The following is a 21482-nucleotide window of genomic DNA, read 5'->3' on the forward strand; positions in this document are numbered from 1 at the left end:
CTAACCCCATAGTCAAAGTTAAAAAAAACACAAACACCCAGAATAAAGTCCTTTAATTGAAATAAAGACACAATCCTTTATTGTTCTAAATTAAACCATACTTACCGTCACGCCCATTCCAGCTGAAGCCAACGATCTCCTGCAATAAAAGAAAAATAATAAAGCAACCTCATCCTTACCTTTCCATGGTTCCCACGACAGCTTCAGCTCTGCTACATCGAGATGACAGGCTGGACCGCAGCAGAACGCTGCCATCCAGCCTCTCATCCCGCAGACACTGAGAAGCGCAGGCTTACTTGCGCTGCTCAGCGTCTCTCTGTGACGACATCCAGATGAGCCGAGTTCATGTCCAATGAACTCAGCTCACCTCCTGCACGTCACTGACAGCGTGGGAGAATTCTCCTGCACTCAGCGCTTCAGCGTGAGAATTCTCCCGCTGAAGCGCTGAGTGCAGGAGAATTTTCCCACGCTGTCAGTGACGTGCATAAGGTGAGCTCATGTCCAATGAACTCAGCTCACCTCCTGCACGTCACTGACAGCGTGGGAGAATTCTCCTGCACTCAGCGCTTCAGTGTGAGAATTCTCCCACGCTGAAGCGGTGAGTGCAGGAGAATTTTCCCACGCTGTCAGTGACGTGCATGAGGTGAGCCGAGTTCATTGGACATTAACTCGGCTCATCTGGATGCCCTCACAGAGAGACACTGTGGAGCGCAAGCAAGCCTGCGCTTCTCAGTGTCTGCGGGATGACAGGCAGGATAGCAGCGTTCTGCTGCGGTCCAGCCTGTCATCTCGATGTAGCAGAGCTGAAGCTGTCATGGGAACCATGGAAAGGTAAGGATGATGTTGCTTTATTATTTTTCTTTTATTTCAGGAGATCGTTGGCTTCAGCTGGAATGGGCGTGATGGTAAGTATGGTTTAATTTAGAACAATAAAGAATTGTGTGTTTATTTCAATTAAAGGACTTTTTTCTGGGTGTTGTGTTTTTTTTAAATACTTTACTAGAAATTCATGGTGGTCATGTCTAATATTGGCGTGACCCCATGAATTTCGGGCTTAGGGCCAGCTGATAATGCCAAGCTGGCCCTAACCCCTTTATTACCCAGTGAGCCACCGCATCAGGGCCCTGGATGAGTTGGGTACAGCGCCAGAAGATGGCGCTTCTATGAACGCGCCATTTTCCGGGGTGGCTGCGGACTGCAATTTGCAGTGGGGGTGGCCCAGAAAGCTTGGGCCTCCCTGCGCTGCGGATTCCAGCCCCCAGCTGCCTAGTTGTACCTGGCTGGACACAAAAATAGGGCGAAGCCCCACGTCAATTTTCTTTAAATTATTTCATGAAATAATTAAGAAAAAAAGGGCTTCCCTATATTGTTGTGTCCGGCCAGGTACAAATAGGCAGCTGGTGGTTGGGGGCAGCCCGTTCCTGCCTGCTGTACCTGACTGGACACAAATATAGTGCGAAGCCCCACGTCAATTTTTTTTAAATTATTTCATGAAATAATTAAGAAAAAAGGGCTTCCCTATATTGTTGTGTCCGGCCAGGTACAAATAGGCAGCTGGTGGATGGGGGCAGCCCGTTCCTGCCTGCTGTACCTGGCTGGACACAAATATAGTGCGAAGCCCCACGTCAATTTTTTTTAAATTATTTCATGAATTTCCTGAAATAATTTAAAAAAATTGAAGTGGGGCTTCGCACTATATTTGTGTCCAGCCAGGTACAGCAGGCAGGAACGGGCTGCCCCCATCCACCAGCTGCCTATTTGTACCTGGCCGGACACAACAATATAGGGAAGCCCTTTTTTTCTTAATTATTTCATGAATTTCATGAAATAATTAAAAAAAATTGAAGTGGGGCTTCGCACTATATTTGTGTCCAGCCAGGTACAGCAGGCAGGAACGGGCTGCCCCCATCCACCAGCTGCCTATTTGCACCTGGCCGGACACAACAATATAGGGAAGCCCTTTTTTTCTTAATTATTTCATGAATTTCATGAAATAATTAAAAAAAAAGTACGTGGGGCTTCGCCCTATTTTTGTGTCCAGCCAGGTACAACTAGGCAGCTGGGGGCTGGAATCTGCAGCGCAGGGAGGCCCAAGCTTTCTGGGCCCCCCCCCGCTACAAATTGCAGTCCGCAGCCACCCCAGAAAATGGCGCGTTCATAGAAGCGCCATCTTCTGGCGCTGTACCCAACTCATCCAGGGCCCTGGTGCGGTGGCTCACTGGGTAATAAAGGGGTTAGGGCCAGCTTGGTATTATCAGCTGGCCCCAAGCCCAAAATTCATGGGGTCACGCCAGTATTAGACATGACCGCCATGAATTTCTAGTAAAGTATTTAAAAAAAACACAACACCCAGAATAAAGTCCTTTAATTGAAATAAAGACACAATTCTTTATTGTTCTAAATTAAACCATACTTACCATCACACCCATTCCAGCTGAAGCCAACGATCTCCTGCAATAAAAGAAAAATAATAAACCAACCTCATCCTTACCTTTCCATGGTTCCCACGACAGCTTCAGCTCTGCTACATCGAGATGACAGGCTGGACCGCAGCAGAACGCTGCCATCCAGTCTGTCATCCCGCAGACACTGAGAAGCGCAGGCATGCTTGCGCTCCTCACTGTCTCGCTGTGACGGCATCCAGATGAGCCGAGGTCATGTCCAATGAACTCGGCTCACCTCATGCACGTCACTGACAGCGTGGGAAAATTCTCACGCTGAAGTGCTGAGTGCAGGAGAATACTCCCACGCTGTCAGTGATGTGCATGAGGTGAGCTCATGTCCAATGAACTCAGCTCACCTCCTGCACGTCACTGACAGCGTGGGAGTATTCTCCTGCACTCAGCACTTCAGCGTGAGAATTTTCCCACGCTGTCAGTGACGTGCATGAGGTGAGCCGAGTTCATTGGACATGAACTCGGCTCATCTGGATGTCGTCACAGAGAGACGCTGAGCAGCGCAAGCAAGCCTGCGCTTCTCAGTGTCTGCGGGATGACAGGCTGGATGGCAGCGTTCTGCTGCGGTCCAGCCTGTCATCTCGATGTAGCAGAGCTGAAGCTGTCGTGGGAACCATGGAAAGGTAAGGATGAGGTTGCTTTATTATTTTTCTTTTATTGCAGGAGATCGTTGGCTTCAGCTGGAATGGGCGTGATGGTAAGTATGGTTTAATTTAGAACAATAAAGGATTGTGTCTTTATTTCAATTAAAGGACTTTATTCTGGGTGTTTGTGTTTTTTTTAACTTTGACTATGGGGTTAGTAATGGGGGTGTCTTATAGACGCCTCTCCATTACTAACCTGGGCTTGATGTCAGCTGGCATTATAAGCTGACATCAACCCCAACCCTATTACCCCCTGCCACCGCACCAGGGCAGCGTGGAAGAGCGAGGCTAAGTGCCAGAATTGGCGCATCCTATGAATGCGCCATTTCTGGGGCGGCTGACGGCTGGTGTTTCTAGCCTGGGAGGGGGCCAATATTCATGGCTCCCTTCCTGGGCTATTAATATCAGCCCCCAGCTGTCTGCCTAGCCTTTGCTAGCTATTAAATTAGGGGGGACCCCACGTCATTTTTTTTGGGGGGGTCCCCCATTTTAATAGCTAGTAAAGGCTATGTATTCAGCTGGAGGCTGATATTAGTAGCCTGGGAAGCTCCGTGGGTATTACCCCCTTCCCAGGCTTCAAACATCTGCCCCAGCCGTCTGCTTAACCTCCGCTAGAGCCTAAAATTAAGGGGAACCCCACGCCAATTTTTTTAATAATAAATCCTTTATTTTAATACTAAATGACAAGTACAGTAACCAACACTATCACTGTACTTCATATATATGTGACTGACATGTTTCTATCTATCTAATCTATGTGTGATGCTCTATCTTTCTGTTCTAAATTGTCGGGTACCGCTGCTGAATTGCCGGCCGGCTTTTTTAAAGAGACAGTGCATGAAAACACTATTATTTTTTTAAATAAATCCTTTACACTAAATGACAAGTACAGTAAGCAACACTATCACTGTACTTATTATATATGTGACTGACATGTTTCTATCTATCTAATCTATGTGTGAAGCTCTATTCTTTCTGTTCTAAATTGTCGGGTACAGATGCTGAATTGCCGGCCGGCTTTTTTAAAGAGACGGTGCATGAAAACACTAATATTTTTTTTAATAAATCCTTTACACTAAATGACAAGTGCAGTAACCAACACTGTCACTGTGCTTCTTATATGTGTGACTGACATGTTTCTATCTATCTAATCTATGTGTGATGCTCTATTCCTTCTTGTCTAAATTGTCGGGTACCGGTGTATGCCGCTGCTGAATTTGCCGGCCGGCTTTTTTAAAGAGAGTGTCTTCTGAGCAGTTTGTCAGCTTTTGGACACCTTTGCAGGTGTTTTCTATGTGTTTCTATGTGTTTTTGTTTGCCTGCCATTGGTTTTAACGGTGTTCGACGGTGTTCTAAGGTGTTCGACGAACAGTTCGACGAACAGTTCCTCGAACATCCCGGTGTTCGACGAACCGAACCGAACCCGAACACTACGGGGGTGGCTCAACACTATTCTTAATACATTTCTGATCTGGTATCAGAAGTGTTTTTTTTTTTAATTACGGTGCTTTGTACTAATCTCGCAGCACATTGAAGAACTTTGAAAATGAATGCATTTGACTGTCCATAATTTTTCCTAATCTGTAGGCGCAGTTCACATTACATCTGAGCCTTACATCAGACATACTGTATATACCTCAGCAGTAAAAGCTTCAACATATTGAGACTTAGTAAAAAGATATGAGGATCGATACGCCTTATCCCAGTATCTTTCTGAAATTCTAACACTTTACTATATAATTTGGTCCCAATTTGATGGTATACATCGATTTGTATAAATAGGTGAACTGTTATTTGTAATTGCTTGTACAGATATTTGCATAATTATTTCTATACAATCTTGTAAATGATCAAAGTGTTAAAGGAGCACTTCTGCAATTTTTTTATTCCCTCCTTTTTATCGGTTAGTACTTTGTGTGTAGTGTGTGCATTAAAATACTAATCCAACACTGTCATCTGTCATTTCCAGTACTCTCCTGCATCATGTGACTTCAGCACGTTCTTGCCGGCTCACACTGAAGCGCATTAGTTACTTTGTAAGGCCACGTTCACACGTTGAGTATTTGGCCAGTATTTTACATCAGTATTTGTAAGCCAAAACCAGTAGTGGGTGATAAATGCAGAAGTGGTGGCGTGTCTCTATTATACTTTTCCTCTGATTGTTCCACCCCTGATTTTGGCTTACAAATATTGATGTAAGATACTGACTAGAGATGAGCGAACCTGAATTTAAAAGTAACTATAAATAAATTAATCAGAGCTGTAAACGGCGTAGCAAGAAAAAAAATTGATACATCAGAAGAACGGGTCTTGAAAAGTGACGACATCAGCATTTTTTTTTTTTCATTACAAGTTTTGGATTTTTTTTCACCACTTAAATAAAAAATAATCTATACATGTTTGGTACCTGCGTACTCATACTGACCTGGGGAATCATATTTCCAGGTCAGTTTTAGCATTTAGTGAATATGGTAAATAAAAAACCCAAAAAACAATAGTGGAATTGCACTTTTTTGCAATTTCACCGTACTTAGAATTTTTTTCCTGTTTTCCAGTACGCAATATGGTAAAATCAATAGTGTCATACAGAAGTACAACTCGTCCCACAAACAGCAATATCTCATATGGCTCTATTGACCAAAAGATTAAAAAGTTATAGTCCTGGGAAGAAGAGGATCAAAAAATGAAAACGCAAAGATGGAAAATCCCAAGGTCGTAAAGAGGTTAATGTATGTCTATGACGGCCTTGTTCTGAGTCTCATAGACTTACCTTGGGAAAGCGACCTCTGGTCCTCACAAAAGAAATGTGAGCCACCAGGTCACCACTGTGGTCACATAATGCAGAACAGGGACTGGACCAGAGCTGGAAACGGCAGAAGTCAGCAACCGGTAAGTAATGTAAGGCACTCATTACACATATATTGCTAATTGGTAACAGGTTGGGCAGTAAAAAAGCTGCCAAAGTGCTCCTTTAAATGTATGAACATCAAAACCACATGTACACAGTATGTATGCTCTTTGGCCCTATGGGTTTATTTAAAGTATATTCTGGAAGCTTCGCTGGCATACATGGCAAACATAGAGGTCAAACACAATCTGTCTCAGCCAGACTTGATTCCAACCTTGTGTTTTGCCCAAACCAATCCTCTGCTGGAAAAGAAGCATTTACAAGGAGCAAAGTCACTAATTAAAGTTGAGGCAAGATGTGTGACTGTCCTATAAAATGTAATTGAAAATCAAAGGGAATCTGCGGAATTACTGCTGAGTATGCAATTATCAATGTTAATGGCTCAGTGAAAATCAATTATAGATAAATACAATGTATATTCATAAAACAGGACTGAATTATCACCCTTTCTCTTTCACTGTAGTCAAGAACCTTTTCTTTCAGGCTTTTTAGATAAAAAAATGGATTTTTATTTAAGTATATTTTGTGTTTCTTTGTTTTTACATTCTTAAATTTGGGGTTTTAAAAATCTTAGCAGCAATAATGCATAAAAGTTAGTATGGTAACATTATAATATACAGTAATTCACAAACACAATAACCTAGACAGTCAGATGATTCCACGTGCCATGTCTCCAGTGCAGTTTCAATAAAGGAAGCTATATAGTTGCTTTGACTTGCCAATTTCTTTAGACACTTAAAACCCCTAATTGGACCTATTTATCAAAACGGGAGCATCGTTCCTATGAACCAATCACAGTACAGCTTTAATTTTTGTCGAACAATTAAACAAATGAAAGCTGACCTCAAATTAGACCCTATTTTCGGTTAGATCTTGTTTCTGCATTGTGATATCTTTGTCATTTTAACCCACTACTGACATGACCAATTTCCCTTTTTGAATTCAAATTTTTTCCTTCCCTTCTTCCAGGAGCCATAACTTTTTTACTTTTCTGTCTTCATAGCCATATGAGGGCTTGTTTTTTGTGGGATGAGTTTTATTTTTGATTTGCACCATCCATTTTACCACTTAGTGTACTAAAAGACTGGGAAAAAAATTCCAAGTGCAGTGAAATTGCGGAACCCCCCCCCCCCCCCCCCGCAATTCTGACATTGTTTTTTTGGGAATTGTTTTAATGCTTTTTTTTATTATTTTGTCGCCCTTTCCGGAGATCCATATCTCTTTAATGTTTAATCAATAGAGCTGTGTGAGGGCTTATTTTTCGCGGGGTGAGACCAAATATTTATTGATACCGTTTTTGGATAGATTTTCCATTTTGATAGATTTTTACAGAATTTTTTGTGCTATTGCGGTAACCAAAAAGATGCAATTTTGGCATTTTGAATTTTTTTTCTATTTATGGTATATACCGATCAAGTTAATTGTTCTTATAATTGGTTGGACTTTTTTGGATACAGTGATCCCATATGTGTATTTTTTTAATGTTTTTTTATTATCCTTCTTTTAAAATGGGGGAAAAGGTGGATGATTTGAAATGTTATTGTTTTTTTTTTTATATTTTTTACAACTTTGTTTTAGTTTTTAAAGTACAGTGAGTAGGGAAAGAATTAAACCCATCTGGACTCCAATAAAGGAGTAGAACCATCTCAAGGAGGATCACAAGGAAATGGACAGCATGTGACTTAAATATGAGTGTCTGAGCAAAGGGTCTGAATACTTATGTCCATGTGATATTTCAGTTTTTCTTTTTTAATAAATTTGCAAACATTTCTACATTTTTGTTTTTTTCAGTCAAGATGGGGTGCAGAGTGTATTCAATGAGAAAAAAATGAACTTTTTAGAATTTACCAAATGGTTGCAATGAAACAAAGAGTGAAAAATTTAAAGGGGTCTGAATACTTTCGTACCCACTGTATGTATTAGTCTCCTTATGGGACTCGAACCTGCGATCATCTGTTCTCTTGTGATATATATACAGCAATACCAAATTATTGCTGCATATAGTAAAAATCACAGTCAACTTTGTTAGCCTAGCGGTTACTATTTCACATAAGTATTTATAAGCCAAAACCAGGAGTGGGTGATAAATACAGAAGTGGTGACGTGTTTCTATTATACTTTTCCTCTGATTGTTCCACTCCTGATTTTGCCTTACAAATACTGAGGTAAAATACTGACCAAATACTCAACGTGTGAACGCGGCCTAACAGCTTGTATAAGGCTGTGTAAATGGTTAGTTAACCCATTCTGCAGCCAGCCATAGACAGAGCAATACAAAGCAACACAGAGGCTATAAAAGGCAAACAATGCAAAATTTTCAATGAAATCGCCACTTTTCCCTAAAATTGTATGTATATATCCCAGAATGGTTTTAAAAAAAAAACATCAGTTTTCTATGCAATAAACTAGCCTTCACACAGGAAAATGCAAATCTTACAGAAAATGGTGACACAAACTTTTTCTTTTTTGCAAATTTCTAATATTTTATTTTACAATTCAAAGAACACCTATCACAAGGTTAAAACCATGAGGTTTTGCTGTTTTGTTACTCGCTTCTCTGCTGAATGAGTATTCTGCTTTTTATTTTTTTTAAATCCACCATACAGTTCCAGAGATATGGGCTTTTTTATTTTGTGCAAGTTTTTATGGTCTTTTTCAAGGGGAACGTCGATCTAAAGGTAAAAATACAGAACAGTCTAGAGACATGCTAAATAAAAAGGCCCTTATCTCTGCAACCGTATGGTGGATTGAAAAAAATAAAAACCTAGAGTACTCAGGAGCAGAGTTTTCGCCATTTCACTGCACTTATTTCTGACTACATTTTCCCATATAACTCATCCTGCAAAAAGCAAGCCTTCATACAGCTGTCTCAACGAAAAAAATAAAAAAGTTTTGGCTGTTGGAAGAAGGGGAGGGGAAAAAAATGAAAGGGCAAAAATGAAAATTGTCTTTGGAGGGAAGGACCTAAGTAAACAAAAAAAATGCCTCCAAAGGTATCAATATCAATGAATGTACATTTTATGCCAAAAACTAGAGTAAAACTCACTTCTGAAGCAGATCATGGTGAAAACTAATCTAATGTGAGCATATTACCATACTCCCCTACCGCTACCTTCTCCAGGATCCGGCACCAATCTTCTCTTCTCAGTGACGTTACCGCTCTGCAGACTCTCCGGATCATGCAGCTCTTTGTATGACCAAGAAGTGGCTTTTACATTGTAAGCCTATGAAGCGTCAAAATTAGGATTACATTTTAAAATAGACTTCCGGCTCACACATATAGCCTACAGTGAACCAACTAGTCGAAATTGAGGTGACTTCACTGAGAAGAGGAACAGGACGTCGCTGGATCCTGGAGAAGGTGGCAGTAGATGGATATATTAACATACTCACATTACTGTACATTCCCATATTCACAGATTTAATTAAAAAAATATAGATGGGAGGACTTTTTTAAGAATGTTATATCTAGTACAGGTTGTAGATGGAGAGAGATCAATCACAGCGCAGAACATCTGCCTTAAACCAGACACCAACATTCATCTCTACAAACTGTGTCGAATTTGAGTGAAGAGCTTGTGTTGTGATGATTTTTCTTTCATGGCAATCACTAGTTCTGGTACCTGTCACATTGCACACGGTGCCCTACATAGGGGCAGATTATTAGGTCAAGTCCACACATTCAGTATGTGGACAGTTTTTTACATCAGTATTTGTAAACCAAAACGAGGAGTGGAACACTCAGAGGCAAAAGTATAATAGAAACATGTGCACCACTTCTGCATTTTTTTCACCCACTCCTGGTTTTGGCTTATAAATACTGATGTAAAATACTGACCAAATACTGAACATGTGAACGTGGCCTTATAGTGATTATAGAGCATGAGGAGCTGAGAAGTTTGATATATAGATTTTTGGTAAAACATTCAGTATTTCCCCATACACATGAGTGCACCACTCAGGTGAGCGTTCATGTGTTCTCTATGGTGAGAGGGGAGTAAGCCATTGCCTGACATTTGGAACCAGCGTATGTAGCGTGAGAACTAAATAATTGAGCATTTGAATGCAAACTGCCCAATTCTCCACTCTCCGAACATCATTTGTCAGAGGAGACAGAGAAGCTCCTCTACACATTAGATGGTCTCCAGGTTAATTGATGGGTCTCTCCCTATGTACACACATGGGAAAGGCCTGTCAGTCCGAGGACAAGTCTCCTTTATTACTTTGGTCCCCGACCGACTATTCAAGCTATGTTTTATCTGAAACATACCTGATTATAATCACTGATTCTTGTTACCTGTGTTTTGGGCAGTATGAATTGAATTACAGCTTCTCTTTAAGCCCACAATGGCCCTGTATTTAATTCAATATACTACAGGTTATGCTAATTTGTTTCTCACAAAACAAAATATCGATTTAATCATCTCATCTTGCTTTGATGAGTGAGACAGATCTGTGTCACTGATTTATATTAACAGCTAATAATATATTAACAGCTAATAATAAAAATGTATTTCCATTGATTGCATTTCTGTTTATTCTTATATTTAGATTTTACTCTGTTGTATGTTGAAAATGTTTTTTTTTTTTCTGTTTTTAAGCTGAAATGTCCCAAACGGCTAATAAGGTTATTTTCCATTTGACTTGTAGGTGCAGCATTTTCATCTTGGACCAAAGTGAATGACGGTTTATTTAACAAAAGGTTCCTCTGAGTGTTTTGTACCTGGGGACCTTTCTTCTTTACAGAAAAAGAAGTGGTGTCATTTCCATTAAAGCGATGCTTCCAGGATTCTGTGCTCAGAAACTGAAAACAGAAAGAATGAGAGAGAGCTGTGTCAGCTGATCGGCTTTCAAACCACCTTCATACTCTCAATTTTCTTAAAATGATCTGTCCATCAATGGCGTCTCTAGGGTCCTTCTTTGGAACCTTTATTGGCTAGGAGTAGACTGAGCAGAAATGGAATACACAGCACAGTCAGTTGTAAAGAAATCTGTTCTTATTTTTACAGCAAGCTGCTTTTTAGTGCGAAGAAATGTTTTCTCCTCCAGATATTTTAAAAATTGCAGTATATTTTCTTAAACAGACCACTTCTGCCTAACTATTCTGACTGCGTCTGTTATAGAGGATGTTGTGAACGGAATGTGGCAGATATGGGAGCTGAATATTGTGATTAATTAAACTAGTAAAAAGGCTTTTAAAATAAACTCAGATAATGTACAAGATATGGCCAAGATAATTGCAAAATTTCAGAGGTATTTTCGACGGAAGCCTATTCGCTTTTTCACATTTATAATCTTATATTTAACCGCTGGAAGTGTTGTATTTTTGCACGCAAGTTTTGAAGGGGAGCATATTGTGTCGGAAAGTGACAAGACCTTGGTTGATGGCATCAGTGATCGAGGAGACCTCCCAGAACCTGGAACAGCCCAATTAGGTAGGGTTTTTAAGGAAGCACCAGAGTCACCAAGCACACCACGGAGATATGGACCATGGTTCAAAACGTCAGGCAAAGAGTCTCTGGACAGGACTAAGCAAGGAGACTTCGGAGGTACATGGAATAGAGCTCTTAAAGGGAGATCTATGAGAGAACAAGAAGAAGGGAGAGGTAAGAAAAAACTGTGTTACAAATGATCTTTGTCTTGTACAAAAAGTTATAACGTATGTGCTGCATTATTCTTTAGTCAATCCAAAAGAAACTGAAATTACAACTAATACAGTTCGAAGCTTAGCCTTTTAATCACTTGTGATGTACATTTTCATCACAGGCCACAGTGGATTTCATGAAGCAGGCTCAGGAGCTGAGCCCACTTCATATCTGGCAAATGTCAGCTGTGTTACATAGCCGACATCTGCCGGTAACAGCAGCGGCCAGAGCTAATTCAAATGCTGATTTCAATCCCCGTTATCATTTTTTTGCATACGTGAAAAATAGCAGACTTCTGAATAAAGCCTAATAGAGACATTATATATAATATAGGAGGACACTGTATGATAATGGCGGAATTGTGGGTTTTTTTTCACCATTTTACCTCAAATGGAATTTTTTCACCATTTTTCAGTAGATGATATGGTAAATTGAATGGTGTCGTTCTAAACTACTACTCATTGTGCAAATAATAAGCCCCATACCACTATGCTGACAGAAAAATAAAAAAGGTATGGTTTTTAAAAAAGGTTTTATCCACTGGAAGACCCCTTTAAAGTTCTCCATTTGAAGGTCTCAATGCTCTTCACAGTTACAATACTCGTTCTATACTTTTATGATATCGCATCTCTTATAAGGCCTCGTTCACACATCCGTGTTGCACGTACGTGTTCTTCCATTTTTTCACATACGTGTTTAAACATGGATGTGTGAATGAGGCCTTATACAAACTATCTGTGTACGTAAACATTTTCCTATATACTGCTTTAAATTCACAGCAATATCACAACCCCCAAAATGTTGGGTTTTTTTGTAACTGCAGAATTGCTTGCGTATGAAACAGCATGTAGGATACCCAAGCAATTTCTGGCAAAATTTAAAAGCATTTTCAGAGAAAAAAAAAGTCTAGTCAAAGAAAAACAAATAAGCTTTGTATTTCTGCTGAGGACCTTGGAGTGAAACATGAATTATTACAACTGGATGATGGAAACAAACAGAGCAGCTCACCTGAGATTACATTGTTCTTGTGTAGCATATGTTTGACCACCACAATGATTCTATTACCAAGATTTTTTCTTTATAGATTGAAACTTAGCAAAGCACTTTGTTTTTATCTAATGCAAATATTGTTTTTTGAAGGTGGAATGAGTGTTTGAACTCAATGCCATTTAACTATTTGCACTTGAGCTTGTTATTATCATTTATGTACGGTATGCAGAACATACAAGAAATAATCATAATGCAATTTATATTGGCAAAGCATAATAATTCATAGCAATACCCAGAAATTTGACTTGGGGAAAGGGGATCCAGAAGTCTTGTAGATTGTGATTTGTTATACACACAATGTAATGTATTAGACTCTGTTCACATGTCCAGTAATCATCCGTTAGAACGGATGGTTCCAGCAGAAATCCGTTGGCAAAAAAGTTGTGCAGACACAACTTCTTTGCTTGTTTTTAAAAACCTGATTTCATCTGGATCCAGTTTTTTGAAGTCTATGGACAATGGATCCATTGAATAGTCATCCGTTTTCTTACAAATGAAAAGGAGCCAGTAAGCGGATCCTTTGTAAATGAAAGGAAAAGAATAAAGCTAATTAACAGATCCATTGTCCATAGACTTGTGTTAAAAAAAACGGATCCAGCTGAAATCAGTTTTTTGATTACTGGACATGTGAACATAGCCTTAGACTGCTTAGGTGTGTATATGTGAGCACATAAATCACATTTAGGGATGAGCGGACCTGTGGAACTTTGGGTTTTGGTACCCGACCCGAATTTTAGTCCAAAGTATGGTTCGAATACCAAAACTTTATCCGAACTTGAATCAGAACCCAAACCCCATTGAAACGTATGGGGACCTAAACTTCGGATCTCTCTCCCTCTCTCTTTCTGCAACAGACTTCCCCTGGAACTCTGAACATTGCAGTGGACTCCCGGGAGAAGGCCATGATTGCTTTCAGCCACGGACAATAACTTTCCGGTACGAACTCCGAACATCAAAGTTCGAGTTCGCTCATCTCTAATCCACATTCCTTGCATAGCTTTTATTTGCACACCAAACCAGCATGTAATGATTGAGGGCATGTTTTCATGGTGATTTGGCATGTAACTATCCTGGAGAATTTTGTAGAGGGATATCTAGTACAAGTAACAGCGGTGCGCTACGCGCCCAACACACTATTTCTTTCTTGCATATTGCTTATTTATGCACTGCCCAACTATGACATTTTACTGACAAATAGTAAATATGACACTATGAATATAAAATGAACATAGGACACACTTCAGACCCATTAAACAAATAACAACACACAGAGGCATCAGTCACTTATTAGTATGCATTTTAATAAGGGATTACTCTGTATATTATAAAGTACAACACTGTATACATTATTGAGGACAGTCTGTAATAAAATACTATACATACTAAAGCTTCAGCCAGATGCCCCTTCTCTTGTACATGTTCTATCTATGATTTTCATTCATAAAACACATATCGTATCCCATATAGCCATTTGGGCTGTTCATATGTCTGCCTTTTTTGCGATGGTATGGCCACAAAAAAGTCAGAGACATGTCCAATTTTTATGGCCGTTACGAATGAAAATTATCCATAGAATTCTATAGATTCATGAAAATCAATGGCTGCACAAGGATGACAACAGTCTGCTCTCTGTGTGCTGTTCATGATTAACAACATGATGGAGACGCTTTGCAGTTTATTTATTATCCAATACTTGAAAATTCCTGATGAAACTCTAGCACACTGACCTCACACTAATGAAACTCGTATCCTAAACACTGATTACACTCGTACCATTTTTTTTGCATACGTGAAAAATAGCAGACTTCTGAATAAAGCCTAATAGAGACATTATATATAATATAGGAGGACACTGTATGGAGAATTGTATCTAGAAGTTCAGCAAAGTGAGTGTGCGACACATAGCTTGGTTTTACAGAAACCTCTATATATAACTGCTATGCAGATTTGTGCCATGTGTAACACCTCCCAATTAACCTTAAAGGGGTTGTCCAGGTTTGGGACAAAAGTCAGCAGTAACTGGATATGACTGGAAACTGCCACATCATGACAGCGTATGGTGCGTACACTTTCATGATTCCCTGATATTCCCAGCGTGAGCATGTATGTAATTTGTCTCTAAAACAATGTACATGACGCTGTGCCCCTAATTTGCCACTTTTTTCCCTTATATGCCACTTTGCTTTTCAGAATAAAGCAACAACAAAAAAACAATCACCTCCTATCTTACACTCTTGTGCCGTCTTCTACTGAATGATGCCAGCAGGTCAATGACATCATTGTGCCTGACATCATCACAGAGAAGACACTGAGCAATCAGGAAGGGATCTATATTTTGACTCTTTGAAGAACTGCTGCTATATTCAATCATAGCCACATTTTACGAATACACATGCAATTGAATATACCAGCGGCAATGCAGCAAGCCATGATTGTCAAAATTCCCCCCTGGGTGCACGTCTGACCAGTATAAAGCAATTTATATAACAACAACAGAAATAACAGGCAGCACTTCAGGGATAGGGAACAATGCGTTTAGTTTATTCACCCATGTTGTACTTTCATCGTTGCAGCTTCCCTATCAGTCATTTCTCAATATAGGTGAAAAAGCAAAACACATTGTTCATTGTTTTTGAGCTGCTGCCACTTTTCTCCATTGTTAGCTTAATTTTGATGGCTCCAAGAGGCTTTTTTCAACTTTCAATAGGGTCTGTTCCTTTTTTACATTTACAGTGCGATTTAATGTAAGGTCATGGAGACATATATGTATTGTTATGTTAGGAGATTGACATGCTGCTCTCTTTCCCTCTTAGAGAAACAAGTTTTATTGTTAAATTGTGTTATATGGTGTAATGTGAAATGTTATGTGTAATGTAATATATAATGTTATTAATATATTTAGTTGACCATAGGGACAGTTAGAGTTAAAGTTTGGCACTAGCCCATCGTGGGAGGAGTTACAGGGAAAGTGACAATTTCATGTCAGAGAGTCAGATAGTGCCTGGAGTACATAGTGACTGAACCAAAAAGGTCCAAAGTGAGTAGTTCTGAATTCTGGGGTGACTCAAAGTGAGAGGAGACCGAAGAATAGAGATAGCGAGATCTAGAACATAAGTGACTGAGAAACTGAGTGACCTTCCGGAGACGGGTCCTAGGAGAGGACACCTAGCCATGAAACCCCAATCTTTTAAAGCTGGAAGATAATGGGCTTGAAACAGGACTGAGTACATGGGATGAGTAAAGTGTCCCGGGCGGGAGTTCTAGAGCATCAGCATTACCAGAAAGAGGACTTGGAACTGCAGAGCAAGTAAATGACACTTGATAATCAGGACTGTAGTGTTAAAGCTGGATTGTGGTGAAGTAGTGCGAACTAGCCATAGAATGCATTATTGACTCCTACTAAAGGAAACTGTGTGGAAAATGCTTAGAGTTGTAAAAGAAATGTTTATAAGACTGTGTACCTTCTATCCCTTGTATATAACCCATAGCAATTTGCGGGTCAGTAAAAAGTTTATTTTTGAACTGTGGTCTCCTTTGTTGAACTGTGAAACATCTGGTCCTGGCAAACCTGCAACAATAGTTACATGCTGCCTGCACGGGTGTAATGCACTCACAAGTCCACACACCCAGCCAGGACTTCCACTTTCATATAACGTGCTGGGGCACAGGAGATGAGCACCTTGCCATGCCCACGAATACCACCCCACACCACGTTACAGTTGTACTTCTTCTTTTTCTGGATTTTAATTAATTACCATATTTCTTTAACTTTACAACCTGTAGTCTGCTTATTTTATGAGTCTGGTGGTAATGTCATGAAATGCCTTAGTCAAGGTACTTGTGAAAAATGAATTTATATCTCATAAAGCTATTCTTCATATGTATAATGAAAGAGTGGCGTGTGCATGAGTGTGTACGTGTAACTCCAAGTAAATCAAACTTCTGTGAAATAAAACTGTCCACTTAGGAAGCAACACTGACTGACAATCAATTTCACATGCTGTTGTGCAAATGGAATAGACAATAGATGGAAATTATTGGCAATTATCAAGACACCCTCAGTGCTTTCACACTTGTGGTAGCATGAGACGGACTCTACAACCCACAGAAGTTACTCAGGTAGTGCAGCTCATCCAGGATGGCACATCAATGCGAGCTGTGGCAAGAAGGTTTGCTGTGTCTGTCAGCGTAGTGTCCAGAGGCTGGAGGCGCTACCAGCAGACAGGCCAGTACACCAGGAGATGTGGAGGGGGCCGTAGGAAGGCAACAACCCAGCAGCAGGACCGCTACCTCCGCCTTTGTGCAAGGAGGAACAGGAGAAGCACTGCCAGAGCCTTGCCTCCAGCAGGCCACAAATGTGCATATGTCTGCACAAACGGTTAGAAACCGACTCCATGAGGGTGGTATGAGGGCCCGACGTCCACAGATGGGGGTTGTGCTCACAGCCCAACACCGTGCAGGATGATTGGCATTTGCCACAGAGCACCAGGATTGTCAAAGTCGCCTCTGGCGCCCTGTGCTCTACACAGATGAAAGCAGGTTCACACTGAGCACATGTGACAGACATGACAGAGTCTGGAGACGCCGTGGAGAGTGATCTGCTGCTTGCAACATCCTTCAGCATGACCGGTTTGGCAGTGGGTCAGTAATGGTGTGGGGTGGCATTTATTTGGAGGGGCGCACAGCCCTCCATGTGCTCTCCAGAGGTAGCCTAACTGCCATTAGGTACCAAGATGAGATCCTCAGGCCCCTTGTGAAACCATATGCTGGTGCAGTTGGCCCTGTGTTCCTCCTAATGCAGGACAATGCCAGACCTCATGTGGCTGGAGTGTGTCAGCAGTTCCTGCAAGATGAAGGCATTAAAGCTATGGACTGGCCTGCCCGTTCCCCAGACCTGAATCCTATTAAGCACATCTGGGATGTCATGTCTCGCTCCACCCACTAATGTCACATTGCACCACAGACTGTCCAGGAGTTGTCGGATGCTTTAGTCCAGGTCTGGGAGGAGTACCACAGGAGACCATCCGCAACCTCATCAGGAGCATGCCCAGGCGTTGTAGGGAGGTCATATAGGCATGTGGAGACCACACACAATACTGAGCCTCATTTTGACTTGTTTTAAGGACATTACATCAAAGTTGGATCAGCCTGTAGTGTGTTTTTCCACTTGAATTTTGGGGGTGACTCCAAATCCAGGCCTCCATTGGTTAATAAATTTGATTTCCATTGATGATTTTTGTGTGATTTTGTTGTCAGCATGTTCAACTTTGTACAGAACAAAGTATTCAATGAGAATATTTCATTCATTCAGATCTAGGATGTGTTATTTGAGTGTTCCCTCTATTTTTTTGAGCAGTGTATGTGTGTATACACATACCGTTATATGAAAAAGTTTGGGCACCCCTATTAATCTTAAGCTTATTGTTTTATAAAAATTGGTGTTTTTGCAACAGCTATTTCAGTTTGATATATGTAATAACTGTTGGACACAGTAATGTTTCTGCCTTGAAATGAGGTTTATTGTACTAACAGAAAATGTGCAATCTGTATTCAAACAAAATTTGACGGGTGCTTAAGTATGGGCACCTCACCAGAAAAGTGACATTAATATTTAGTAGATCCTCCTTTTGCAAAAATAACAGCCTCTAGTCGCTTCCTGTAGCTTTTAATGAGTTCCTGGATCCTGGATGAAGGTATTTTTGACCATTCCTCTTTACAAAACAATTCCAGTTCAGTTAAGTTTGATGGTCGCTGAGCATGGACAGCCCTCTTCAAATGACCCCACAGATGTTCAATGATATTCAGGTCTGGGGACTGGGAAGTCCATTCCAGAACATTGTAATTGTTCCTCTGCATGAATGCCTGAGTAGATTTGGAGCGGTGTTTTGGATCATTGTCTTGCTGAAAGATCCATCCCCTGCGTAACTTCAACTTTATCACTGATTCTTGAACATTATTGCCAAGAATCTGCTGATACTGAGTGGAATCCATGCGTCCCTCAACTTTAACAAGATTCCCGGTGCCGGCATTGGCCACACAGCCCCAAAGCATGATGGAACCTCCACCAAATTTTACTGTGGGTAGCAAGTGTTTTTCTTGGAATGCTGTGTTTTTTTGCCGCCATGCATAACGCCTTTTTGTATGACCAAACAACTCAGTCTTGGTTTCATCAGTCCACAGGACCTTCTTCCAATAAGAAATTGGCTTCTCCAAATGTGCTTTTGCATACCTCAGCCGACTCTGTTTGTGGCGTGCTTGCAGAAACGTCTTCTTTCGCATCACTCTCCCATACAGCTTCTCCTTGTGCAAAGTACGTTGTATAGTTGACCGATGCACAGTGACACCATCTGCAGTAAGTCGATGCTGCAGCTCTCTGGAGGTGGTCTGAGGATTGTCCTTGACTGATCTCACCATTCTTCTTCTCTGCCTTTCTAATGTTTTTCTTGGCCTGCCACTTCTGGCCTTAACAAGAACTGTCTCTGTGTTCTTCTATTTCCTTACTATGTTCCTCACAGTGGAAACTGACAGGTTAAATCTCTGAGACAGCTTTTTGTATCCTTCCCCTGAACAACTATGTTGAATAATCTTTGTTTTCAGATAATTTGACAGTTGTTTTGAGGAGCCCATGATGCCACTCTTCAGAGGAGATTCAAACAGGAGAACAACTTGCAAGTGGCCACTTTAAGTAGCTTTTCTCATGATTGCATGCACCTGGCTATGAAGTTCAAAGCTCAATGAGGTTACAAAACTAAAAAAAGTGCTTTAGTAAGTCAGTAAAACGTAGGTAGGAGTATTTAAAACAAGAAAATGATAAGGGTGCCCATACTTATGCACCTGTCAAATTTTGTTTGAATACAGATTGCACATTTTCTGTTAGTACAATAAACCTCATTTCAAGGCAGAAACATTACTGTGTCCATCAGTTATTACAAATATCAAACTGAAATAGCTGTTGCAAAAACACCAATTTTTATAAAACATTAAGCTTAAGATTAATAGCGGTGCCCAAACTTTTTCATATAACTGTATATGTATATATACACATATGTACACAAATATATAGCGTCGGACATACAGTATATCATTGGTGCAACCTATGCAGCTGTAGGTGGACTGTGCTGCAGCCTTCCTACCCCTGAAGACACCAATTGCGTGATGTGTAGTGATGAGCAAGCACTAAAATGCTCGGGTACTCGTTGCTTGGGTTGAGCAAATTGGAATACTCGGGTGCTCGACCCGAGCTATGAGCCCAATGTAAGTCTATGGGAAACTCGAGCATTTTTCAGGCGGCTCCCCCCGGCGGTCTGCAGAGGGACTAAAAATTGCCCAAATCGATGGGAAAAGTGCTCAAATGACATGGGAACCGCATGGGGAAGACCCCTTGAAGCATCTCTGACTCCCAGTATTACACCACTTTTACGGACTCACAATAAAACATACAAAAACGAAACCAAAATGGATTTTCCTGGGAAATATGTTAAGAAACATCGTTTCGGGGTAATGACTTGTATATAAGACGAAATAAATAACCAAAAACAAAAATACTCCTCCACACCTTGGGCTATGTTCACACGTAGCGTTTTTGATGCGTTTTTGCACTTTTGCATTGCTTTCAACCAAGACAAATGCATTCACCAGGAAATTACATTTTAACATTTTACAACCTTATCTGGCCATGTGGTGTGTGACAAATCATCAGACACATGCATACAGTGCTGAAAAATCATGGGAACAGCATGGGGAAGACCTCTAGAAGCATCTCTGACTCCCAGGTCACTGCCTAAAAGTGTGCCCATCATAAGTGATCCTTGGCGCATGCGAAGATGCCTCCCGCCATGAACCTGTCATTGCAGACTTGCAACAATCACCGTCCACGTCCTTGTCCCACTGCAGCGTTCAGTTGTCCCTACCCCATTCCTTGCAATGCAAGCACAAGTATGCAGGCAGCCAGCCACCCACCCTCCCACAGGCCAAATTTTCGACAGCTGCTTGCACTTGAAATGTGGCCTTTTAGGCACATGGAAGCAGAAGCTTTTCACAACCCCATGCCGGCAGCAGCCGGGTGTCCATACTCGGTCCCCAGCCGCCACTATATTTCCCGGTATCGCCTCCGCCTTCCACAAGCACAGGTCCCACAACATTACCCGTGCCCTCCCCAGTGCACTTACTGGGAAGGACCGCCTAACCCCAAACACGTGGACAGGTGAATGTGGCCAGGGACGGTACGGAGCGAGTCCACAATTTTTTTTGCTGACAGTTGTATTTAGCTCGGTGAAAGGATTGGCATAGAGGGAAACCCTATCTACCCTGTCATTTCTCACAGGAAGTCCTGTAAAGCTGCTTTCACTTGAAATGTGGCCTTTTAGGCTTGTGAAGGCGGAAGCTTTTCACAACCACATGCCTCACGCCTCGTGTCCATACTTGGTCCCCAGCCGTCACTATTTTTCCCGGTGTTGTCTTCGTCTTCTACAAGCGCGGGTCCCTGAACATTACTGCTGGTACTTTTCTGTGGGAATTTGCTTGACTCCTACCAGCCTGGAATATTTCCAGCAAACTATGGTACGACGCCATGGTATTAGCACTGCCCCCAGTACCAGTAGCGAAGCCATCCCCAATTTCCTTCTCAGGAATTTTATTTGGTAGACTAAGTGGCTGCCCAAATACATTTTCTCACAAAGGAGCTGAAGATAGAGTGGCAGTAGGTGCAAGTTTCTCCAGCCTGTTAGATAGTAGAGGGTGAATGGCAGCACATTGGATCAGTGGTTAGCACTGAAGACTT

At 41.1% G+C, this 21482-nt stretch overlaps 1 protein-coding gene across 2 annotated transcripts in view; it reads left to right on the forward strand.

Annotated features, from left to right (window-relative positions):
- Nucleotides 1–21482, forward strand: part of WSCD2 (WSC domain containing 2) — a 627547-nt gene that overhangs the window by 310516 nt on the left and 295549 nt on the right. For both annotated transcript variants that reach the window (XM_073676363.1, XM_073676364.1), the window contains exon 3: nt 10659–11614. In XM_073676363.1, the coding sequence (XP_073532464.1) occupies nt 11233–11614 (382 nt within the window). In that variant the 5' untranslated portion in view covers nt 10659–11232. The remainder of the gene's footprint in view (nt 1–10658; nt 11615–21482) is intronic.

This window comes from Phyllobates terribilis, unplaced genomic scaffold, assembly GCF_046119375.1.
Source record: "Phyllobates terribilis strain yellow unplaced genomic scaffold, ASM4611937v1 Scaffold_1__5_contigs__length_1240528914, whole genome shotgun sequence".
Lineage (NCBI taxonomy): Eukaryota > Metazoa > Chordata > Amphibia > Anura > Dendrobatidae > Phyllobates > Phyllobates terribilis.